A 20693-nucleotide genomic window follows, 5' to 3' on the forward strand; every position below is an offset into this window, starting at 1 on the left:
ATCTTGTTATTCTTTATCAATTCTAATAAAGCAAGTATTAAAAGCGGATAAGTAAAACATAAAAAGCATATAAATCACAGTTTGCCAAAATTAATTCAAGCTAAGTTTTAAGTCAATAAAGCGACTGTGCTAGAACCACGGGACTCAGGGAATGCCTTACAACTTTTCTCCGGTCAACAGAATTCCTTACCTGAACTTTGTTTTCACAGACCAATAATAATAGAGTCAAACCTTTCTTTGACTAGGGATTCAAATAAAAGGTGACTTGGAACACCCAAAAAAATCAATTCCAAGTGGCGACTCTGAACACTAAAATAATCTCTACTCAAGTTTGTTACTTTAATTGGAAAAACTCTTTAACACACCATCAACACACATTATCTTTTTGGGGTAGAAAAGGGATGTGACAACATGATTGATCCATTTTCCTTTAATGCCAACCTGTATTCCAAAAATATTATTTGTAGGTAATCACACATGTGTGAAAAAGAAATATAGTTATAGAAAATAGACGAAGAATCATTCTATTTGTAATTAATATTCAGAAGTCCATGTCTTCGGTTTATTATTTTTTTCATCATTTCATAATATATTGTATTATATCATATTGTATTGTATTTATGAATACAATGTTTGAATTAACTGTATTATTTGTTGAGATTTATAATATGTTTAAGTATAATTTGACTTTAAAATACCGGCAAGTTTGATAAAATACCCATAATTACTATAAATATTGATTTTAATAATAATTACTAATAAAATAATTTAAGACAACTTATTTGTCCTTATTGATCATAAGCTATGCTTGTACATGTATTAAGTTAATAAATTCATGCAATTCTTAATGAAATTAAACAAGAATAAGATAATAACAAAAATAACTTATTTTTCTTGTTGAGTATTTCATGGCACCACTTTTCTTGAATGAAAATTCCTGCCCTGATGTTTTATCAGTTTTTAGTATTTTAAAATTTAATTACAGAATCGGCTGCTAATAAATACAATCATGTATTGTCTTAGAAATGTGCTTTCGAAATAATATGTGAAGTTTCATTTTCTTCTATCTTTTCCTGGCATTTGTTTTTCATTTATTTAAATTGTTGTTATTGAATTCTTTATCTTCAGCATATTACAGGCTTGTTCTTATTTTTATTAGGTTGTTTTACTTCTAATATATAATTGTATTTTAATAAAATAAGTGAATTTAGTAGCACTAAAGCCGAACTTGAAATAAGTTGTTTTACGTTATTTTATTTACCATCACTACAAAAAAAAAAACCAATTACCAACAAAAATAATTGTTGGTAAATTGATCAAATTGGTTGGCAATTTGAGTTACTAACAGATTACCAACGAATATTGATCCGTTGCTAAAAGGCTCGATGGTAAATTTTACCAACCAATTTGAATTTGTTGGTAAAATTACCAACTAAAAATCAGTTAGTAAACACCAAATAAATTTGTTGGTAATTTTTGAATCTTGAGTCCAAGATTTTCGTTGGTAAATTTACTAACCAAAATTCGGTTGGAAGTCCGTTAGTAACTTTACTAACAGATAGAAAATGAATTAGTAAAATTGGTTTTTCATTATTTAAATTGTGTTTGTAACTGGTTGGTAAATATAGTAACAAAGAAAAATTCCGTTAGTATTCCGTTAGCAACTATACTAATGGATACCAACTTGGTTGGTAAATTCGATAGTATATTTTTAAAAATACATTGGCAATCGGTTGGTAATTTTAGCTATGGAAAAGTTATGATTAGTAAATTGTTGGTAATTTACAAACAAATTTCAAATTCGTTAGCAAATATGGTTATTTATTTTTAAAAATTACGTTAGTAATTCGTCATAAAATTTACTAACAAATTGTAAATGTGTTACCAACTATTACAAGTTAAATGGGTATATTAAATTTTTTATTTTTAATAATTGTATTAATATTAATTTAAAGCTTTAAAAGATCTAAAAAACACTTAAACAAAACAAAGAACATACTAGAATTCATCTCATGCTTCATCTCTTCCTTAATTTCTTGCAAACGATGTCCGACACATTCATTCACCCGAGCATTAAAGTCTAGATCTTGAAGTGGAGATATCGAACTGAAGGATGCACCAACATGCCCATAAAAAGGAGCTTGAGAACCAAGACTATAAATGCGCGTCTTCTTAACACCGACTTCCTCCAAATAAATTTGTGAGAAATCAACTTCAGGAGGCTCACTGGACCCATCTTCAGGCTGAGACGCAGACGCAATTTTAGACATTATGGCATCCTGAACAAAATAAAATGATATAAACTCTATAATTATAACTTTTGAAAGAGAAAACATCAAGAACACAGTCATAAAGGCAACAAAACTGAAAACTCAAATGTCAATAACAACACCTTAAAGACAATTGTTTTGATGTACACAACAATGTTTTTCCCTATAAATTGCATTACTTGTTTGTCATCAATTTGTTATACTTTCAAATAAAGAAGTAATAATTTCAACAGTGACATGTTATATAGCTTATATGTGCATATTTTTAAAATCTCAAAGGTAAAGTAAGATGGAAGTATAACTCCTGTTCATAAATTCAACAGGTTTTGTTATTCTATAGATAAAATAACTAGTTAAGGAGCATACAAAGGTTGTGTTACACTCTCATTTTATGATACAATTGTATGACGAATTCGGCAAGACAGTTATAAAGTTACTAAAGAGAAAATTATTGCTACTGGGAATAATCAGTCACAAAGGAAATGCAGAGAATATCACATGCCTTTAAGAAATCAAAACTCAGTATTAGACACAGCTACAGAACCTAATATTCTTAATAAAGACTGCAGTTATGAATCTCAGAACAGTTTCAATCACACATATATTATACTACTTTAAGAGGAAAAGGGGAAAAGATTAAGATATAAAACCCAAAAAGAAATAGAAGAATATGCAAGTGTATAAACAATATAATGGCACACATACCTTATAAAGAAGATGCACTATAGATCTAATTGTCATATTCAAAAACGCTTTCTTAGAGGAATATCTATATTCCATAAATCCAAAGGACAAATGAGCAAATTTAAATGCAAAAATTCTGACAAGAAAAAAATTTAAAAGAGCTCAATGAATCATCTGGGAGTTTCCTAGAGAAGGATGGCTAAAATTAAATACTGATGGTGCTACGAGAGGGAACCCAGGCAAGAGTTCAATTGGTTACTGTCTACGAGATGCATTAGAGGATATTATTTATGCACATGGGCAGGAGATTCATGAAACTACAAACACAGATTTGCCCAAACCAAATCCATTCCGTTATCCGAAAATCCAAACCAAAAATCTAAAAAATTCGGATTTCGGTTTGAATTTCAGGTTTGCCCAAACTATGCCCACCCCTAACTATATCTACAGTTTGGAATGAAAGTAGATAGAATACAATAAATATAGGGAAAGGAGACTCCGGGTGATGTGGGCCGAAGCATGGAAAGCAACTCACTACTAAGTCTCCAGCTGATACGACTACGCGCCTAAGTGAGCACCCGATGCACCTGCTCAGTACCTACACAATTAGTGTAGAAGTGTAGTATGAGTACATAAATAAATTAGCCTAAGTGGTTTAACGAACTAATTTTCTCAAAACAAATCATGATAGAGTTATTGATGAGATATTGTTTTTTCTAATCGTGATAGTTTTGAATATGATAAAGATGAGGAACATAAATATAAATCTAACTCGTTGAAATACTTTTTTTATTAAAAACTTACTCTAGCTGGTTTTTCCTCTTAGGCATTCTCTTATGCACCAAACTATAATCAAGAGATTTGAGAAGGCGAGATTTATAGGTGAGCAATAAACTCTTCGAATAAACTTTTATATTATCGAGTCGATAATATTGCTTGTTGGGCTTTTGTATGTAGACTAATTGTGGGTGGAAGTATAAGATCCTTTCACGTTATTTGTTAGAGAAAATATTTAATTTGATTCACGGTTGAAAAAAAAGAGAAGGAGCTAAGGGTTAAAACAATATAGGTACTTTGGAGTAGAAAAGAAATGAGGGGAAAAAATATGTGAATGAGATAAGAAAAAATTAGAGCTTGATATATAGGAAATTGAAAGAGTAGTTGAATGAGATCTATTAATCATTCAACTGGTTAAAGCTCTTTCTCAAGCATTGAAGAAGACGCATATTTAGATCTAACTAATTAGATGGTTAAGAAGAATCCTGAACTGGTTTTGATGGATTCTTGTGTTTTATTCAAATAAATTAAAATATTAGTCCTTACAAATTAGAATAAACTATATTATCTTTGAGTTATAGGTAAAATACTAAATGAAAAAGCCAAGTAAGATGTTGTCATAGTAAAATAATGTATAAAGAAAGAAAAATAGAGATAGAGTAACACTAAGTATACTTTGAATTAACTTAAAAAAATAAAGTAAAAAATAATACTCGAAAATATTATTGATAGTTTCAAATAATAAATGAATTCGGAGCAATCGAATAAAAGTCTAAAAGAGATAAATTTTTTGGTACTTACATTGAGATAATATGATATTTAATTTATGATTTTGTTAAAATATATGATTTGAAGTACTCGAACAATTCAAATCGATCATACTTTCATATAATTAATATTCTTTAATAATGTACGAGCATCGCGGCTACTAATACTACTATATTAATGAAAGTTGCCCAAGTGCCTATTAGTGGGAAGTCTATAACCAAATATTTGGATATTTATATCTGAAAAATATAATTTTAAGTGAATTTTTTATTAAAGATTGGAGTGTGACTCTAGTTCGTATAAAGATGATTTGTAATTCGTGCACAAACAATATTGGAGTGTGATGATATATATTGATATATTTACTATAAAAGCTAGATTCGTCAGAAAATATCAATTGATTTTATATCTATCGTTAAATTTATCAATCGTTTCAACGCTATTTGGTAATTTACCAACTATTTTATCTCTATATTGATAAATTTTCCAACTATTTCAATAGTAGATAGTAATTTGTCAATGAAAACTAGGCTCCGTTGGTAGTAATTACTAACAAATTCCACATCGTAAGTAATATTAACAATTAATTTTAATCTGTTAATAAATTACAAACCATAATCTTGATCTACTAGTAAAGATTTCCAACCGATTTAGTACCAGTTGGCAAGTTTACTAACAGATACCATTTGGTTGGTAATTTACTAACGCATTTTAAATTGGTTAGTAAAATTAGCAACAAAATCCTTCTGTTGGTAAATAGTTGGTTGGTAATTCGTTAGTAATCTGTTAATAAACTATACTTCATTTTTTCCACCATATTTAATAACGGATATGTACGCCGTTGGTAATATTACCAACGAAACATGTTTATTGGTAATATTTGAGTTGGTAATCCGTTAGTAAGCAGTTGCTATATTAGCCGCCATTTTTCCGCCATATTTACCAACTAAATTATTTAGTTAGTAAAATTTTGGTTGGCAATTCGTTAGGAATCCGTTACTAAATTTTGAAAAATAAATTAGTTAGGATTTTGTTAGTAATTTGTTGCTAATACACTAACAAATTCGGGTAGTTGGTAAAATCCGTTAGCAATTGGGTTTTTTTTTTGTAGTGCATGTAGTACTTTCTATTTTTTACTGTAGTCTTTATAGTGTATTTTCATTTATGGAGCCTTCCTGCTTCTGCTATCCATGTTTTTACCAAACCTTGCATCAGATAACTTTAAGGAGGAGCTCGTTAATCAATCTTTTAAGCTATTCTAGGTTACTATATTATTGGTATCTAAGTAGTATCTTATTTGGTATTTGTATTTTCAATTAATGGCTATTAATTTGGAGACTTAACTTTGTGCCTATTCCATGTGTGTGCTACATTTTGAACGTTTCTGCTCTTATAAAAAAGATTTGAAATAATTAATAGCGCAACTTCTAACGGAATACCAATAATTAATGTACTATTGGAGCAAACAAAATTTGCAAAATGATATAACATGTGCCACGAGAAACATGTTCACCGTATATTTTGAGATATGCTCAAAAGATAGTGAAGCACAAACTTACCTATACAAAGAATTTCTAAAGCATTATGTTTGGACGCTCAAAGCAAGATATGGACAAAAAGAAAAAGCAATGAAGAAAAATCCCCAAGAATTCTAAAACGAAAGGAAACAAAAATCAAAAGGAAAAAAAACCCGTAAGGCAAGAATCTCAAATAGTGTAAATTCTAAAAAATTCTAAACCTAAAAGGAAGCACACGTCAATTTAAAACTGTCAAGTAAATTAATAAAATATTCAACTGATATGAGTTAGAATGCCTAACCAATTTTATGTGATGAATGCAACGATCCAAACAGTCTATACACCATTTGTATATAAGTCAATATTAAAACAATGATCATATAGGAGATATTGTAAACAAAAAATCATAATTGACAAATATTCAATGTGGAGTTGTTTATTAATAAAGCACGAACGACCATTATTAAGAATATAGTACATGGTAGAAAATTTACCTTAAATCACAAGCAAATTTATTTATGCGGATGTCAATGCTGTTTATGGTAAAGAACGTAGGATAATGACTTCTTTAATAGAAGTGTTTAATTCCTCCTTTTTCTAAATTATTTTGGTTCTAAACTTTTTTAACATAAACAAAGTAAAAACACAACGTTACCATAAACTACAGTATACATTGAATCCTATACCTACGAAAAAGAGACAATAGAAATTGCATCCTAAACAAACACAAAAAGGACAATAATGAAAAAAAGACTTACCGTAATTATAAAGTAAGAATCTAAGGAATCCTAAAACAAAAGAAACAAAAACCACGAAAAAAAAATCCAAGAATCCTAAAACTAAAGTAAACAAAAACCAACGAAAAAAATCCAAGAATGTCAAACAATGTAAATTCTAAAGAATTCTAAACCTAAAAGGAAGCACACGTTAGTTTTAATTTTGCTAAAAAATAATAAGTAATAATTACAATTACAAGTATATCCAACATATAATGCACTTATGAGGATAAAAAAGATGAACAATATTTTGATAAGGCTTTCGTATTTTTAATATAGTATAGATGTAGATATAGATTTACATGTATTGACTGTTATGGGAATGATGTCATCACGAGATACTTTTTTTGCATTTTTTTGGGGGGGGTGGGGGGGGGGGGTGGGGGATTTTCAAAAGAAAACTTAGGACCCTTTGTCCGTAGATTTGTTTTAGTTTTTTTTTATTTATTTATTTGTCCATGAAATTTTATAAGTTTTTGGAGAGTTTTCGAAAATGAGTTTTTCAAAAACCAACCACTTTTCCAAAATTTTAGATTTTTTTTTTTTTACGGCACTCACAAAAATGCAATATTTTTTCAAGTGAAATGTATGTGCAATCATAGTTTCAAATTCCAAATACTATTTTTCGACTTAACTTCAAATACTACTTTTTTTCAAAAATTATAATTTTTATGTCCAAACGCCTACTTAGTATTATATGTTCACTAGAAAAAATGGAGTGCTAAAGTTTGCAATGTGCGTTATAATAGTAATATTACAACGTGTGTATATTAGACATGAATTATACATATATTATACATTTACCGATTATTTTTAGTTTAAGTGGTTGGGTCAGAACAATTTAGGTTAATTCTTCTTGTGAATTAAAGTACAAAGAGTTGTATACCGTAATGGTTAAAGTTTGCGCAATTAGCTTCAATTATGCAAGCTGATTCTTATTTAAAAATTCCAGATATTATTTTAACGCTAAAAATATCATTTTCTTATTATGAACTTATAATTAATTGAATTAGGAAAGAGACACATTTTATTCATCTGACTTTAGTTCCAATTTAAAACAGAAGAATAAAAGCCAAAAATACATGAATGAAAGTATCTTGACAAACATGTTTCTAGTTTCTACCTTCGTACTCATACAAGCAAATAGAAAATTAAAACTTATTTGAATAAACTCTCTATCTAAATAGATAAACAAAATTGTAGTATTTCCATTCTAAATTAAACTTTTTTATTCGTGCTCATATTGGAATTGATTCCAAATAAATCTTTTCGATTGGCTCTTAAAATATTGGAAGCGTTTAATTAATTTCCATGCGTTGACTGTTATAGGAATAACGCGCCATCACCAGATTTAATTATCATAATTATATATCACACTTCTTTTATTAATAATGTATAAGATTTAATATATATGTACAAAAAGTTTTTATACTATAATTTTCCTCTTCTAGGATTGTCTAGTGACTAGGAAGTCCAACTAACGACATTATTTCTTATACTATTACCTCTAGATCTATAACCACAAATCTAGGATTAAAAGGAATGAAAACCCTAAATTAATTAAAGGAAAGACATAAACATGCATTTTCTACAAGAAACCTAACCATATCTTTAGAATTTGGTAATAACAAAAGACAAACCAAAATTGCCACTCCTCTCACACTCACAATCACTCAGAGAAATTTCTAGAGTCTTAAACAAGTTTCTAAGACCAATGAAAATATTTTTGTACAGTTAATGCAAATTAAGAAGAAATTGATAAGTACCTAAAATGTTTGAAGTCTCAACCAAACATTTATCTATCAAGTAAAGTAACATTAAAAAAATTAATTTCTTTTTTTTTCTGAAAAAAATAATAATGGTTGTTGATATTTCAGGATAGAGATAGACCACATACATTAATATATATCAAGTGGATCATATCAATTGGGGTCTTAAAATATATGTGGTTCGTACAATCTTCACGTTTACATTTTTAGTATAACCAATTAATTCGGCAATGACTATACTGGCCTTAGATATACGAGCCAGAAACTGTGATAAGATTCAAAAAAAAGAAAAAGAAAAAAAATACAAAAATGCTACATTTATGTTTTTTTCTGGGAAAGGAAAGTAGAGGAAAATATTACATAAGTGATTGGATTCCTCACCACATAGTAGCCATTTTCGAATCCCCGTATTTAAGACTTGTCACGATCCGAAATTCCAACCTTCGGGACCGTGATAGCGTCTAACATTCCACTTGCTAGGCAAGCCAACGTTAGAATAATATTAGCCATTTTTAAATAATTTTAAATTAATTAATAACAAAAAAAAAAAATCACTACAAGAAAATCACGTATTACATGAGGATTTTGTTGGGGATTATATAAGAAATTCCGCAGAAAACTAAGTTTCCTGCGAATTTTCCTTCCAAAAGAATTCCGATGGAAAAATATTTGTAGGTAATTATTACCTGCGAATTTTAATAATCCCTAAGTAATTTACATGAGGATTTTAAATCCGCATGTAAACTACCTGGGATTTTAAATTCGCATGTAAATTACTTGCGGATTTCTTTGTATGAAATTCTAAATATTCGTATGAAAATTTTGGTAAAAATTTAATGAATGTTGAGAGTTTTCTTGCGGATTTTGATAGGAAAATAGGTGAAAGTAAATCCCCATGAAAATTCCCATATGTCGACATTTTTAGATAAAAATGTAAAATTATCATAGTAGTTATATATATATTTTTTTTTAAGTCAACCTCCCACATATATTATTTTTTGTACGCTCTATATATGGCCTCCCCCACCCACGGTTAGGATATTCTAAATGTATAAATGTAACCCACCGGACATATTTCGATTTTATATTTCCGTTTTATTATTTATTAAATTCTTTACTTGAGAAGTTTATTATATTAAATTCTTTACTTGAAAAGTTTATTACATAACTTGAGAGAAGTTTATCATATTAAATTCTTTACTTGAAAAGTTTATTACATTTACTTGAGAAGTTTAAATTCTTTACTTGAGAAGTTTATTACATTAAACCACAAGACAAACTTACCGCAAGCACACCACCAAATTTCCAACAAGCTCAGCTTATAAAGTGGAAAAATTTACAACTATTGACCGATGTGGGACAAGAATCCACTAGCCACTTCCCAATGCAGTACTCTCTAAATACTAATTCTTACTTATTATTATTATTATTATTATTATTATTATTATTATTGTTATTATTTATTTTGTAAAAGGATACATTAATTAAGGATTCATAAATCAAATGAAACACTCTTTTCCAAGTAATGGCAAATTACGTTTATATTACTTTTAATTTTAATATATTCTTAATTATTTTTTCAAACTTTTATTAAATTTTTTGAATAACATATTAATTTCTTTTTTATATAAAGAAATTAGTTAACATGACTTAAACACATTGGACATGATAATTAGTAAAAGTTATTTCGCTAATCCTAATAAAGTATGCAGGATTAACTTATTTTAATAATGGTAGGATTTAATCAAAGTGATGATGTTAGAAAGTAGAATCATAAGATCACTCGATATTAAGTTTCAATATTGACAATCTCAAACTACATTATTTTATACATACTATAGTTAAATTTTATCTTTATTAAATAAATGTAAAAAATAAAATACATAAGATAGAAAGTTAATAAAAATTAGTTCATTTTTATAAATGTAACATAATTTTCCTATGCTTAGAAATTAAACTGAAATACTTTTCAATCATTTAGTTACATTCAATATATTTTCTGATGATATTAGCTGAAATATGTCAAATGTAGTCATATCTTAGCTTTATTATGTCCTTTATATCAACCAATCTAAATCCTAAGAAATAATCCTCAATCAAAATTAGATCATGAAATACTCAAGTAAATTCTCAAAAAAAACAATTCCCACCTGAAATCACACAAATAATCTCTAGTTAAGTTTTTAGGAAATATAATTTCTAGGTAAATCCCAAGGAATATTATCAAGAATAATTTCTAGCAAATATTACTATAATAAAATTCTCATGTAATTTCCCCAAATAAGTAAATCCCCCCAAAAAAATTCTAACTAAATTCACATCAACATAATCTCTAGGTAGTTTCCCAAGTAAGAAAATCCCTAGGTAACTCGTCAAGAAAATATCCCTAACTAAATCTACAACAACAACATTCTCAGGTACTTCCATAGCTAAAAGAATCCCCAAGTAAATTCCTAAGAAAATATCCCCAGCTAAGATTCGCAAAAATATGTCCAGTAATTCCCCAAATAAGCAAATCCCCAAGAAAATATCCCCAACTAAATTCGCATGTAAAGTCACCTTTGGATTTTCCTACAGATTAACATAGGATTTTTTTTTTCTTTATCTGTTTACCTGCGAATTTTCTTACGAAAATGTACTTGCCGATTAGTTTCCCAAGTTAATTTTCCAGAAAATATTTTGGCGCATAATGGAGCCAACGTTACCTACGGATTATCCTAGAAAATTATTTTTCGCAGGTAAAATATTTTAAATTTAGGAATTTTAATATTCCCCATGAAAATCCGCATGTACTATCTGCGAATAAAATCCCCAGGTAATTAGTACTTTTCTTGTAGTGAATGCGGAAATAAAGTAAATAATCCATAATAATAGCGATGTCTAACTACCATCCCAGAACTGGTGTCACAAGTGCACGGGCTACTAGAATAATACAAATAAAGGTCTAAATAAAAATAAAGTTGTCTGAAAAAAATACACAACTACTATAGAGTGGAAGGGGACTTCAGAACTGCTTAGAACTGCGAACGCCATGTAGTTATACCTCAAGTATCCTGCGAATAGCTGAATCCGAGCAAATCTACTGTACCCCATTGGGACCAACTCAGGTATCTGCACAAGAAGTACAGAATGTAGTATGAGTACAACCGATCTCATGTACCCAGTACGTGCCGAGCCTAATCTCGACGAAGTAGTGATGAGGCTAAGGCAGGTCACTTACATTAACATGTACGCAATAATAGAAATAAAACAGGTAACTCATTTCAACAGTTGAAGCCAACTCGACAATCATAACCAATTATTATTTCAACCAATTTCCGTTGCGGCGTGCAATCCGATCCCAAAATATAATCATATTCAATTCCGTTTGCGGCGTGCAACCCGATCCCACAATATATTTATTTTTATTTAATCTCGTTGTGGCGTACAACTCAATCCTCAATATATCTTTTCAATCAATTCTGTTGCGCCGTGCAACCCATTCCTCCAATATATTCATTTCAATCAATTTTGTTGCGGCGTGCAACCCGCTCCTCAAATAATATAATTTACCAATTCTTATAAAATAAATTACTCCAATAAATACAATAATTAATATAAAATTATAAGGCAACAAGCATACAATAATTATGATTTATTTTTAAAAAATAATTATGACAAGTAGCAATTAATTGTGGAAATTAAGGAGGAAATATATAATTTAATAATTAGTATGCTAAATGTCAAGTAGCAATTAAGTCACATAAATCAAATAAGCATGTAGCAATTATAGCATGGATTCGAGGCATAATATTGAGCAAGAAATATGAGAGAAATAATTAATATAATAATTAATTCATGATTTAAAATAATTTATGATTTTCAAATAATTACGCAAATAATTAATTTGACGACGTATAGACACTCGTCACCTCGCTTATATGTCGTTCACATAAATTTCACATAACAAATAATTCAAGGGTTCTATTCCCTTCAATCAAGGTTAATCATGACACTTACCTCGCTTCGCAACCAATTTCAACATTCCAATAAACTTTTTCCTTGCGAATTCGTATCCGAAAACTTCAAATCTAGACACAAACAATTCAATATACTCAACACGAATCGTAGGAATTAATTCCATATGAATTTACTAATTTTTCGGATTAAAATCTAAAATTTATTTTAAAAACCGACAGTGGGACCCACGTCTCGAATCTAGGAAAAACTCACGAAATCCGAACACTCGTTCCAATACGAGTTCAACCATATAAAAATTATCTAATTCCGGCATCGGATTGACCTTCAAATCATAAATTTCGTTTTTAGAAGATTTTACAAAAATCTGATTTTTCTTCCATAAATTCACGGATTCATGATGTAAATGAGTATGGAATCATGAAATATAATAAATATAGGATAAGACACACTTACCCCAATGTTTACTCGTAAAAAATCGCCCAAAAATCGCCTTACCCGAGCTCAAAATCGTGGATAAAGAAAACTGGGACGAAATCCCATTTTCAGAACTTAAGTTCTGCTGTCCAGGGATTTCTTCTTCGCGAACACGACAGGTCCCTCGCGTTTGCGAAGTACATTTTGTGTTGCCACAGATTTCTTCTTCGCAAACGCGAGCTTGGTCTCGCGAACGCGAAGACTAAATTTTTCCCAGGTCGGCTTTCCCTTTCGCGAACGCGAGGCCTCGATCGCGAACGCATGCCCCCGGTCGCGAACACGAAAGCACAAAATGGCAAGTCCGAATTTCCTCTTCGCGAACACGAGATTCCCCTCGCGAACGCGATGAAGGAAACCAGATACAGGCATCAGAAAATTTCACCAGCTGTTTAAGTCCAAATTTCGATCCGTTAACCATCCAAAATTCATCCGAGGCCCCCGGGACCTCAACTAAATACACCAACAAGTCCTAAAATATCATACGAACTTAGTTGAAACCTCAAATCATTCAAACAATACTAAAACCACAAATCATAGCCCAATTCAAGTTTAAGGAACTTAAGAATTTTCAACTTTCACATTCGATGCCGAAACATATCAAATCAAGTCTGATTGACTGAAATTTTGCACACAAGTCATAAATGACATAACACACTTATGAATATTTTTAGAACTGGATTCCGACCCTGATATCAATAAAAGTCAATTTGTGGTCAAATTTTGAAATCTTTAAACCTTTAAGTTTCTAGTTTTCGTCAACTGGCGATAATTCAAGCTAGGGACCTCCAAATTAAATTTCGGGCATACGCCCAAATTCCAAATCACGATACTGACTTACCGAAACTGTCAAAACACTGATCCGAGTCTGTTTGCTTAAAATATTGACCAAAGTTAACTCAGTTGAGTTTTAAAGCTCTATTTCACATTTTAATCTATTTTTCACATAAAAGCTTTCAAAAAAATTATAAAGACAGCGCACGCAAGTCGAGAAAGCTAAATGGTGCTATTTGAGATTTTAGAATACAGAAATAATATTTAAATTAAAGAAAACATATTGGGTCATCACAGACTTAAATATGTGATATTGAATAATTTTTAAAGCGCTTCATGAGTATTAAAAAATTTATACCATCAAACTTCTTTATAACAACATCCCTATATAATAGTCATTCACTATAAAAGTTGAGTTATTCTCGGAACCGAATATTATATTATGTTATAATATATGTCCTATATAACAACACTTCACTATAGGAGGAAAAATATTTCGGAACAAACGAGAATGTTATAGAGAGGTTTGACTGTATATACATAAAATTATTTTACTCTTTTTGCACAACATAATTTTTCGATTTGAATTTTCTTCATTAAATTTAGCTTCACCACTGATTGAATAGATGATATCTTGCACTCTTAAGCATAATTCTTGAATTCGAGTTTTGAAAACAGAAAAACTCCCTTAAAGAGACGGCTTTCCCTTTAGTGTGTCCTAAATGTTAAAAATCCGAATTAATCGAACCAAATGAATTAGTGAAAAAAAAATAAAAAAAAATACAAGGCCTTAAACAAACAAAAAAAAAGAAAAAGAAAAGAAAGACGAAAAAAAAAAGAATAAAATATTAGATTTTTGTCATGGAGAAAGAGACAAGAAAGATACTCAAGTCATCACCTCTATAAATACCAAAAGTTTCTTTACAAATATCAACAACAGTTAGTGAAAACCAATAATCCATAAGAGAAAAAAGCAGCAAGAAAAATGGAGAAAAAAAGTCATCCTTTACTTAGAGGAGGAAGAAGAGAAACAAAGTATAGTCATGGCTTTTCTTCTTCAGAAATGGAAACTTTGACTAGTATTTGTGAAACAATTCTTCCTCCTCTTCCTCAAAATGAAATCCCAGAAAACAATAGCCAAAATATTCAATACCTTCATAGAGCTTCTGGTTCTCAGTATCCAATTCCTGATGAGGTAAGTCAAATACCTTTTCTTTTTTGGGTCAAATATTGAAGTAATTAAGGACCCGTTTGTCTATAGATTTTTTTTTTTCAAAAATGTATTTATCCATTAAATTTTGTAAGTTCTTGAAGATTTTTTAAAAATGAGTTTTTCCGAAATCACTTTTTCAAATTTTTCGGAAGTTTTATTTCTCTAACCACAATATTTTTTCAAGTTAAATGCATGTCCAAATATAATTTCAGATTTCAAATATCATTTTTCAACTTAATTCTAAATACTATTTTTTTTTTTTAAGAATTACAATTTTTATATCCAAACGCCTACTAAGTGGGGTTGTCTTTTTTTTTTTTTAAATTTTTGTTTGATCATTTGCAGTGTGCAGAGGTTGTAATGAAAAGGGGTTTTTCAGAAGCAATAATCTTGTTGAGGGGTTTGTTAAGAATACTATCAACAAGATTTGGGACTTTGTTACTTTGTGGATCATTTTGTTTTGTCCAAAAATGGCCTTACATCAATAAATTCTGTGATATTCCATTGGAGAAAAGAGAGATTGTGCTGCAGAAATGGTTCAAAAACAGATTCTTAACTCCTGTTAGATTGGCATTTTTGTTTATCAAGTTCTTGTCTCTCTACATCTTCTTTACTCAGGTAATTCTTCTTCTTTTCTCTTAACATTTTTCAAAATGCTATGTACATACTTTCAAGGGCTTTGTTGTCTCTTTATCATTTTTTTTGAATATTTTTTCTTGGGATATGTGCTGTAAATGTGGTTTCCCTCGATGGCCAGCTAGGCTTGAGTGTCCTAACAAAATGGATCATGAGGTGAACTTACGAGCTCGAGGGATAACGGATAATTAATCTTAAAATTAAATTTGAGATGAGTTTATCCCACGTTTGATTGAAATAAAATCGCGGTATAACTAATTTCACGCTAGATTAGGTATTCCGGGATTGTAGTGTTATTTTTATTCCTATGAGACGGTGAGATAATAATCCCGAAATAATTAATTCTAAAATAACTGATTTTCAACAAAATGATCTTTTAAATTTTGAATTCGCCTTTGTTCATGTCAACATCTGAAATTATTTACTATCATTAGGCTTACTATTATTAAATAAGCATCTTATTTTTAGTAATATTTTTCATTTCAAAGCTTCTTTCAATAGAAGTTGAGTACCACATGAGTCATGATACAATGAAAAAGTTTGTTTAGAAAGTAGTCTTGTTGGTCTTAAATTGACTTCTCATGGTTTGTTGGAAAAAAAAGACTTAGAGCCCGTTTGGATTAGCTCATTGCAAATAGCTGATAAGCTTGTAGTGCTGAAAAGTTTTTTTAAATGCTGAAACTGATTTTTAAAATAAGCATTTACGTGTTTGGATAGAAGTGCTGAAACTGATAATAAGCAGTTGATGTGTTTGATTAAAAAATGCTAATAAGCTATTCTTTTGTTAAAATGACTAAAATACCCTTGAATCTTTTTCAAAAGATTATAAATTAATAATTTCTTTGTAAAGAAAAGAATTAATAACGAATATGGAATGAAGAGAAAGTTAAGAAATTTATTTTGGGAAAAGTATTTTGTGAATTAAAAAATATTATTAAGGATAAACTAGTAAAAGTGTTGGTCAAACTAAAAGTGCTTATAAGTTGAAAAGCCATAAGTTGGGAGTAACCGGCTTATGACTTATGGCTGATTTTAGCTTATAAGCACTTGGCTTATAAGCACTTTGAGTATTTACCAAACGCGTAGATAAGCCAGTTTGACCAGCTTATAAGCCAGTTTGACTAGTTTATAATCTTAGCCAAACACCCTCTTACTCCTACATGCCTTTACATCAAATCTAAAGTAGTTTACCGTAACTACTTATTGAAATGAGGTAAAAAAGTTTACAATTACCTAACAATTTAGGTAAAAAAATTAATGTTTTATTTTTATTTTTAAATTTTAATGTATGTATCGGATTAGTGCGGATAATGGTCCTTTTCGTTGCTAGCTAATCACATTAGAACACATGACATGCAAAATAGCCTTATATATATCAAGTCACTTTAAGTTGGCCCTTAAGCCAGATTTTGCAACTTTAAACCTGTGACCATTGAACATATCTTATAATTTGTCACTGTTTATTTGTTGAAAAAAAAACATTTATAAAAATAAATTTTTTTCTAGAAGTTAGGTGGTTGAAAATGACAGCTCTATAGTTTTGGAGTTTTTGATATGCTAACAGTGACAAACGGACGGGTCGGGTCAGATATAGGACGGGTCAGATATAGGACGAATCAAAAATGGATAATAAAAAATGAATAAATTATTCGACCCGGAGAAATCATATTCTCTCAAACTCGAGCAACTCCTAATTTGAGGTTTTACAAATATAAAAGTTAAACTCATTGGTTAAATATTTTTTAAATGGATAATATGATTTTTATTCATATTTCATCCATTTTTAAAAAATTTATTATCCAAACCAGTGGTTAACTATTTTTTTTTTACTGTTTTGCCACCCCTAGTCAGTATCATGTGTTATTAATTATTTACTCGTAGACCAATTTCTTCTTTCACTAGAAAAGACACCTTATCTATTATTTGGTCCCAAGATTTTTAATAGAGTACATCTTTTTGACTAAATGATTACAATTTGTTTTTCTACTTTTGGTTCTTAGAATTCTGTGATCTTGAATGGAAAACGACATAACAACAACAACCACTAATTTATGTTTTCTTGATCAGAAAAAGGACTTCAGTGACACCAGTGTTAGGATTTTGACATGATTTTCTATTTATATTTGCATTTTACTTATTCTTGAAGTAAGGGAAAATAGTTTACCTTAATTAATTTTACTTTTCCTAAAAGAAAAATATAGACGCACTTCTATAAATTGAGAATTTCTTCTTCGCACAATAACACAATACAATATCTACAATGTAGTTGTTAAAGAGTCTTGTTTAGGTAGAAAATTTATTCTCTCGATAAGTTCTATTTTATTTTATTACTAGATCGATGCAGGTTAATTGACCGACCGTATTAAAATAAATTATGCCTCTTTTAGTAAATGTCTTTTTGCTATCGTTATCAAGGTTTGCTTTGTTAGCTTCCGCATGATGCCTTGTTATTTTCGACCAAACAACCAACTTGCTTTTCTTTGTTTTGAGATCTTCAGATATGAACAGTAGCTAGTCTACAACATCCAATAATGATAAGAAAATCAAGTACTAGTTGATAATGAATCTAAGTAGTAACATTTCTTTTGTTTAGCTGTTTTACTTTCAAATGATCCATTCATTTAAAGGGAAATCTTGATCTTCACTTGTAGATTTATTGTACATATTATTTATCTTAAACTTGGACATAATTTGTGAGTGATTGATATTACATTCAACAAATTTACATCCATTTGATTCAAGGAAGTTAACAAAAAAACCACATAATACAGTCAGACATTTCTATAACAGTATTCATATATAACAGTCATTCACTATAAAAGCTAAGTTTTTCTCGGAACTAATTCTTATGCTGTGTTATACTATATAGTGCGGACTCTCCAAAATGATGTCGTACCCGTGTCGGATCCTCCAAAACTACACTATTTTTGGAGGATCTGACACGCACCCGACAACATTTTCGGAGAGTCCGAGCAACATAGATGTTAAAATATATATCCTCTATAACAATACTTCATTATAGCAGCCAAAAAGTATCGAAACAAATAAGACTGTTATAGAGAAGTTTGTCTGTACAAGCTAAAAAAGCTGAACTGAGGTGTCCTTTTCTTGTCATAGGTTGGTGAAGATTCTAAAAATCAAGCATGGGATGACATTGGATATCAAGTAGACAATGAAGAGAAACATTCAGAAACAGCTGAGGAAAGACCTCTTGAGAAGGGAATTGTAGAGACAATTTATGAGACAGAATCAACTGTTGTAAAGTCCCTTGTCCAAAAAGGCCTAAAAGTTATAGAAGACACCAAAAACAACATGTACAAAGTTCAATGTGATGTTGTTATTGTTGGCTCAGGTTGTGGTGGAGGTGTTGCAGCAAGTGTTCTTGCAAGTTCTGGCAACAAAGTTATCGTCCTCGAAAAAGGAAACTACTACACCAAATCCGACTATTCGTCCCTTGAAGGACCTTCAATGAATCAAATGTATGAATCAGGAGGTATACTGTCAACTTTGAATGCGAAAATAATGATCATGGCTGGATCAACAGTTGGTGGTGGCTCTGCGATTAATTGGTCAGCCTGCCTTAAGACACCTGATTCTGTTATACAAGAATGGGGCGACGATAAAAGACTCCCAATATTCCAAAGCCCTGAGTATGTGTCAGTTATGGACAAAGTTTGTGAACGAATCGGTGTGACAGAAAATTGCACACAAGAAGGTCTTCAGAATCAAATTCTCCGAAAAGGGTGTGAAAATCTTGGTCTTGAAGTTGAAGGCGTGGCACGAAACTCATCCGAGAATCATTATTGTGGCTCGTGCTGCTACGGCTGTAGAAGAGGTGAGAAGAAAGGAACTGATACAACTTGGCTAGTGGATGCTGTAGAATGTGGAGCAGTTATTATAACAGGATGCAAAGCTGAGAGATTCATACTAGAAAAGAACAAGTATGGGAAAACAAGAGACAAGAAATGCTTAGGAGTGATTGCAACAAGTACAAATAAAGATATCACAAAGAGGATATGTATTGAGGCAAAAGTGACCATTTCAGCTTGTGGTTCTCTTTTGACACCTCCACTTATGATCTCCAGTGGTTTGAAAAATCCGAACATTGGCCGAAATCTCCATCTTCATCCAGTTATAATGGCATGGGGGTACTTTCCTGAGTCCAAGTCAAACTTCAAGGGAAAAATATATGAAGGAGGAATCATTACCTCAGTACACAAAGTCGAGAGTTATGACTCCAATGTAAGAGCTATTATAGAAGCTCCTGCTTTAGGACCAGGATCGTTCGCTGCCTTATGTCCTTGGACGTCTGGAGAGGACTTGAAGAATAGGTTACTGAAATATTCAAGAACAGCGCATTTGTTTGCCATGGTTAAAGATGTAGGATCGGGGAAAGTGAGATCGGATGGAAGAATAAGCTATAAGTTCAATGCTATGGACAAAGAAAGTTTGAAGCAAGGGCTAAGACAAGCTTTAAGGATCTTGATAGCAGCAGGAGCTGATGAGGTAGGTACTCAACGTAGCGATGGACAGAGAATGAAATGTAAGGGAAAAAGTGAAAAAGAAATTGAGGCTTTTCTTGATACAGTCACAGCAGCTGAGGGACCAAAGTCACTTGTAAAGAATTTCACAACTTATAGTTCTGCTCATCAGATGGGAAGTTGCAGGATGGGAATGAGTAAAAAAGATGGCGCTGTCGATGAGAATGGGGAGAGTTGGGAAGCAAATGGCTTATTTGTTTGTGATGCTAGTGTTTTGCCTGGTGCTGTTGGTGTAAATCCAATGATCACTATTCAGTCCACTGCATATTGTCTATCCAAGAAAATAGCAGAGACGATAAAAGAAGGCAAATTCTCAAGATAAGTAGTCCTCTATTTCTCCTCTATATATATTCCACTTCAATACAAACTTGTGTGCCTTGTCTTCTTTGTAAGATCATATATTTGTAATTTGCATGTAAAACATTTTTCAGTTTTAACCAGTCAGATATGTAAAACTAGTGGATTCAAGAGGATCTCAATAAACAAAGTATTCGTGTTTTGTCCTTCGCGTCAGCTTCAACATTCTTAGGAAGTTTT

General features: G+C 30.6%; 1 protein-coding gene and 1 long non-coding RNA gene across 2 annotated transcripts; one reads left to right on the forward strand and one right to left on the reverse strand.

Annotated features, from left to right (window-relative positions):
- Positions 1-1839: 1839 nt before the first annotated feature.
- Positions 1840-3214, reverse strand: LOC104104544 (uncharacterized). The gene is made up of 2 exons (XR_011411086.1): positions 2976-3214; positions 1840-2279 (listed from the first exon to the last, which is right to left on the reverse strand). It is a non-coding gene; the product is annotated as an uncharacterized lncRNA (long non-coding RNA).
- An 11471-nt stretch (positions 3215-14685) lies between these two features.
- Positions 14686-20655, forward strand: LOC104104545 (long-chain-alcohol oxidase FAO1). The gene is made up of 3 exons (XM_009612655.4): positions 14686-14961; positions 15325-15597; positions 18733-20655. The coding sequence occupies exons 1-3, from the start codon at positions 14752-14754 to the stop codon at positions 20476-20478; spliced, it is 2229 nt and encodes a 742-aa protein (XP_009610950.1). The 5' UTR covers positions 14686-14751; the 3' UTR covers positions 20479-20655.
- The last annotated feature ends 38 nt before the right edge of the window (positions 20656-20693 follow it).

The sequence above is a fragment of the Nicotiana tomentosiformis genome, chromosome 9 (genome assembly GCF_000390325.3).
Source record: "Nicotiana tomentosiformis chromosome 9, ASM39032v3, whole genome shotgun sequence".
Classification (NCBI taxonomy): domain Eukaryota; kingdom Viridiplantae; phylum Streptophyta; class Magnoliopsida; order Solanales; family Solanaceae; genus Nicotiana; species Nicotiana tomentosiformis.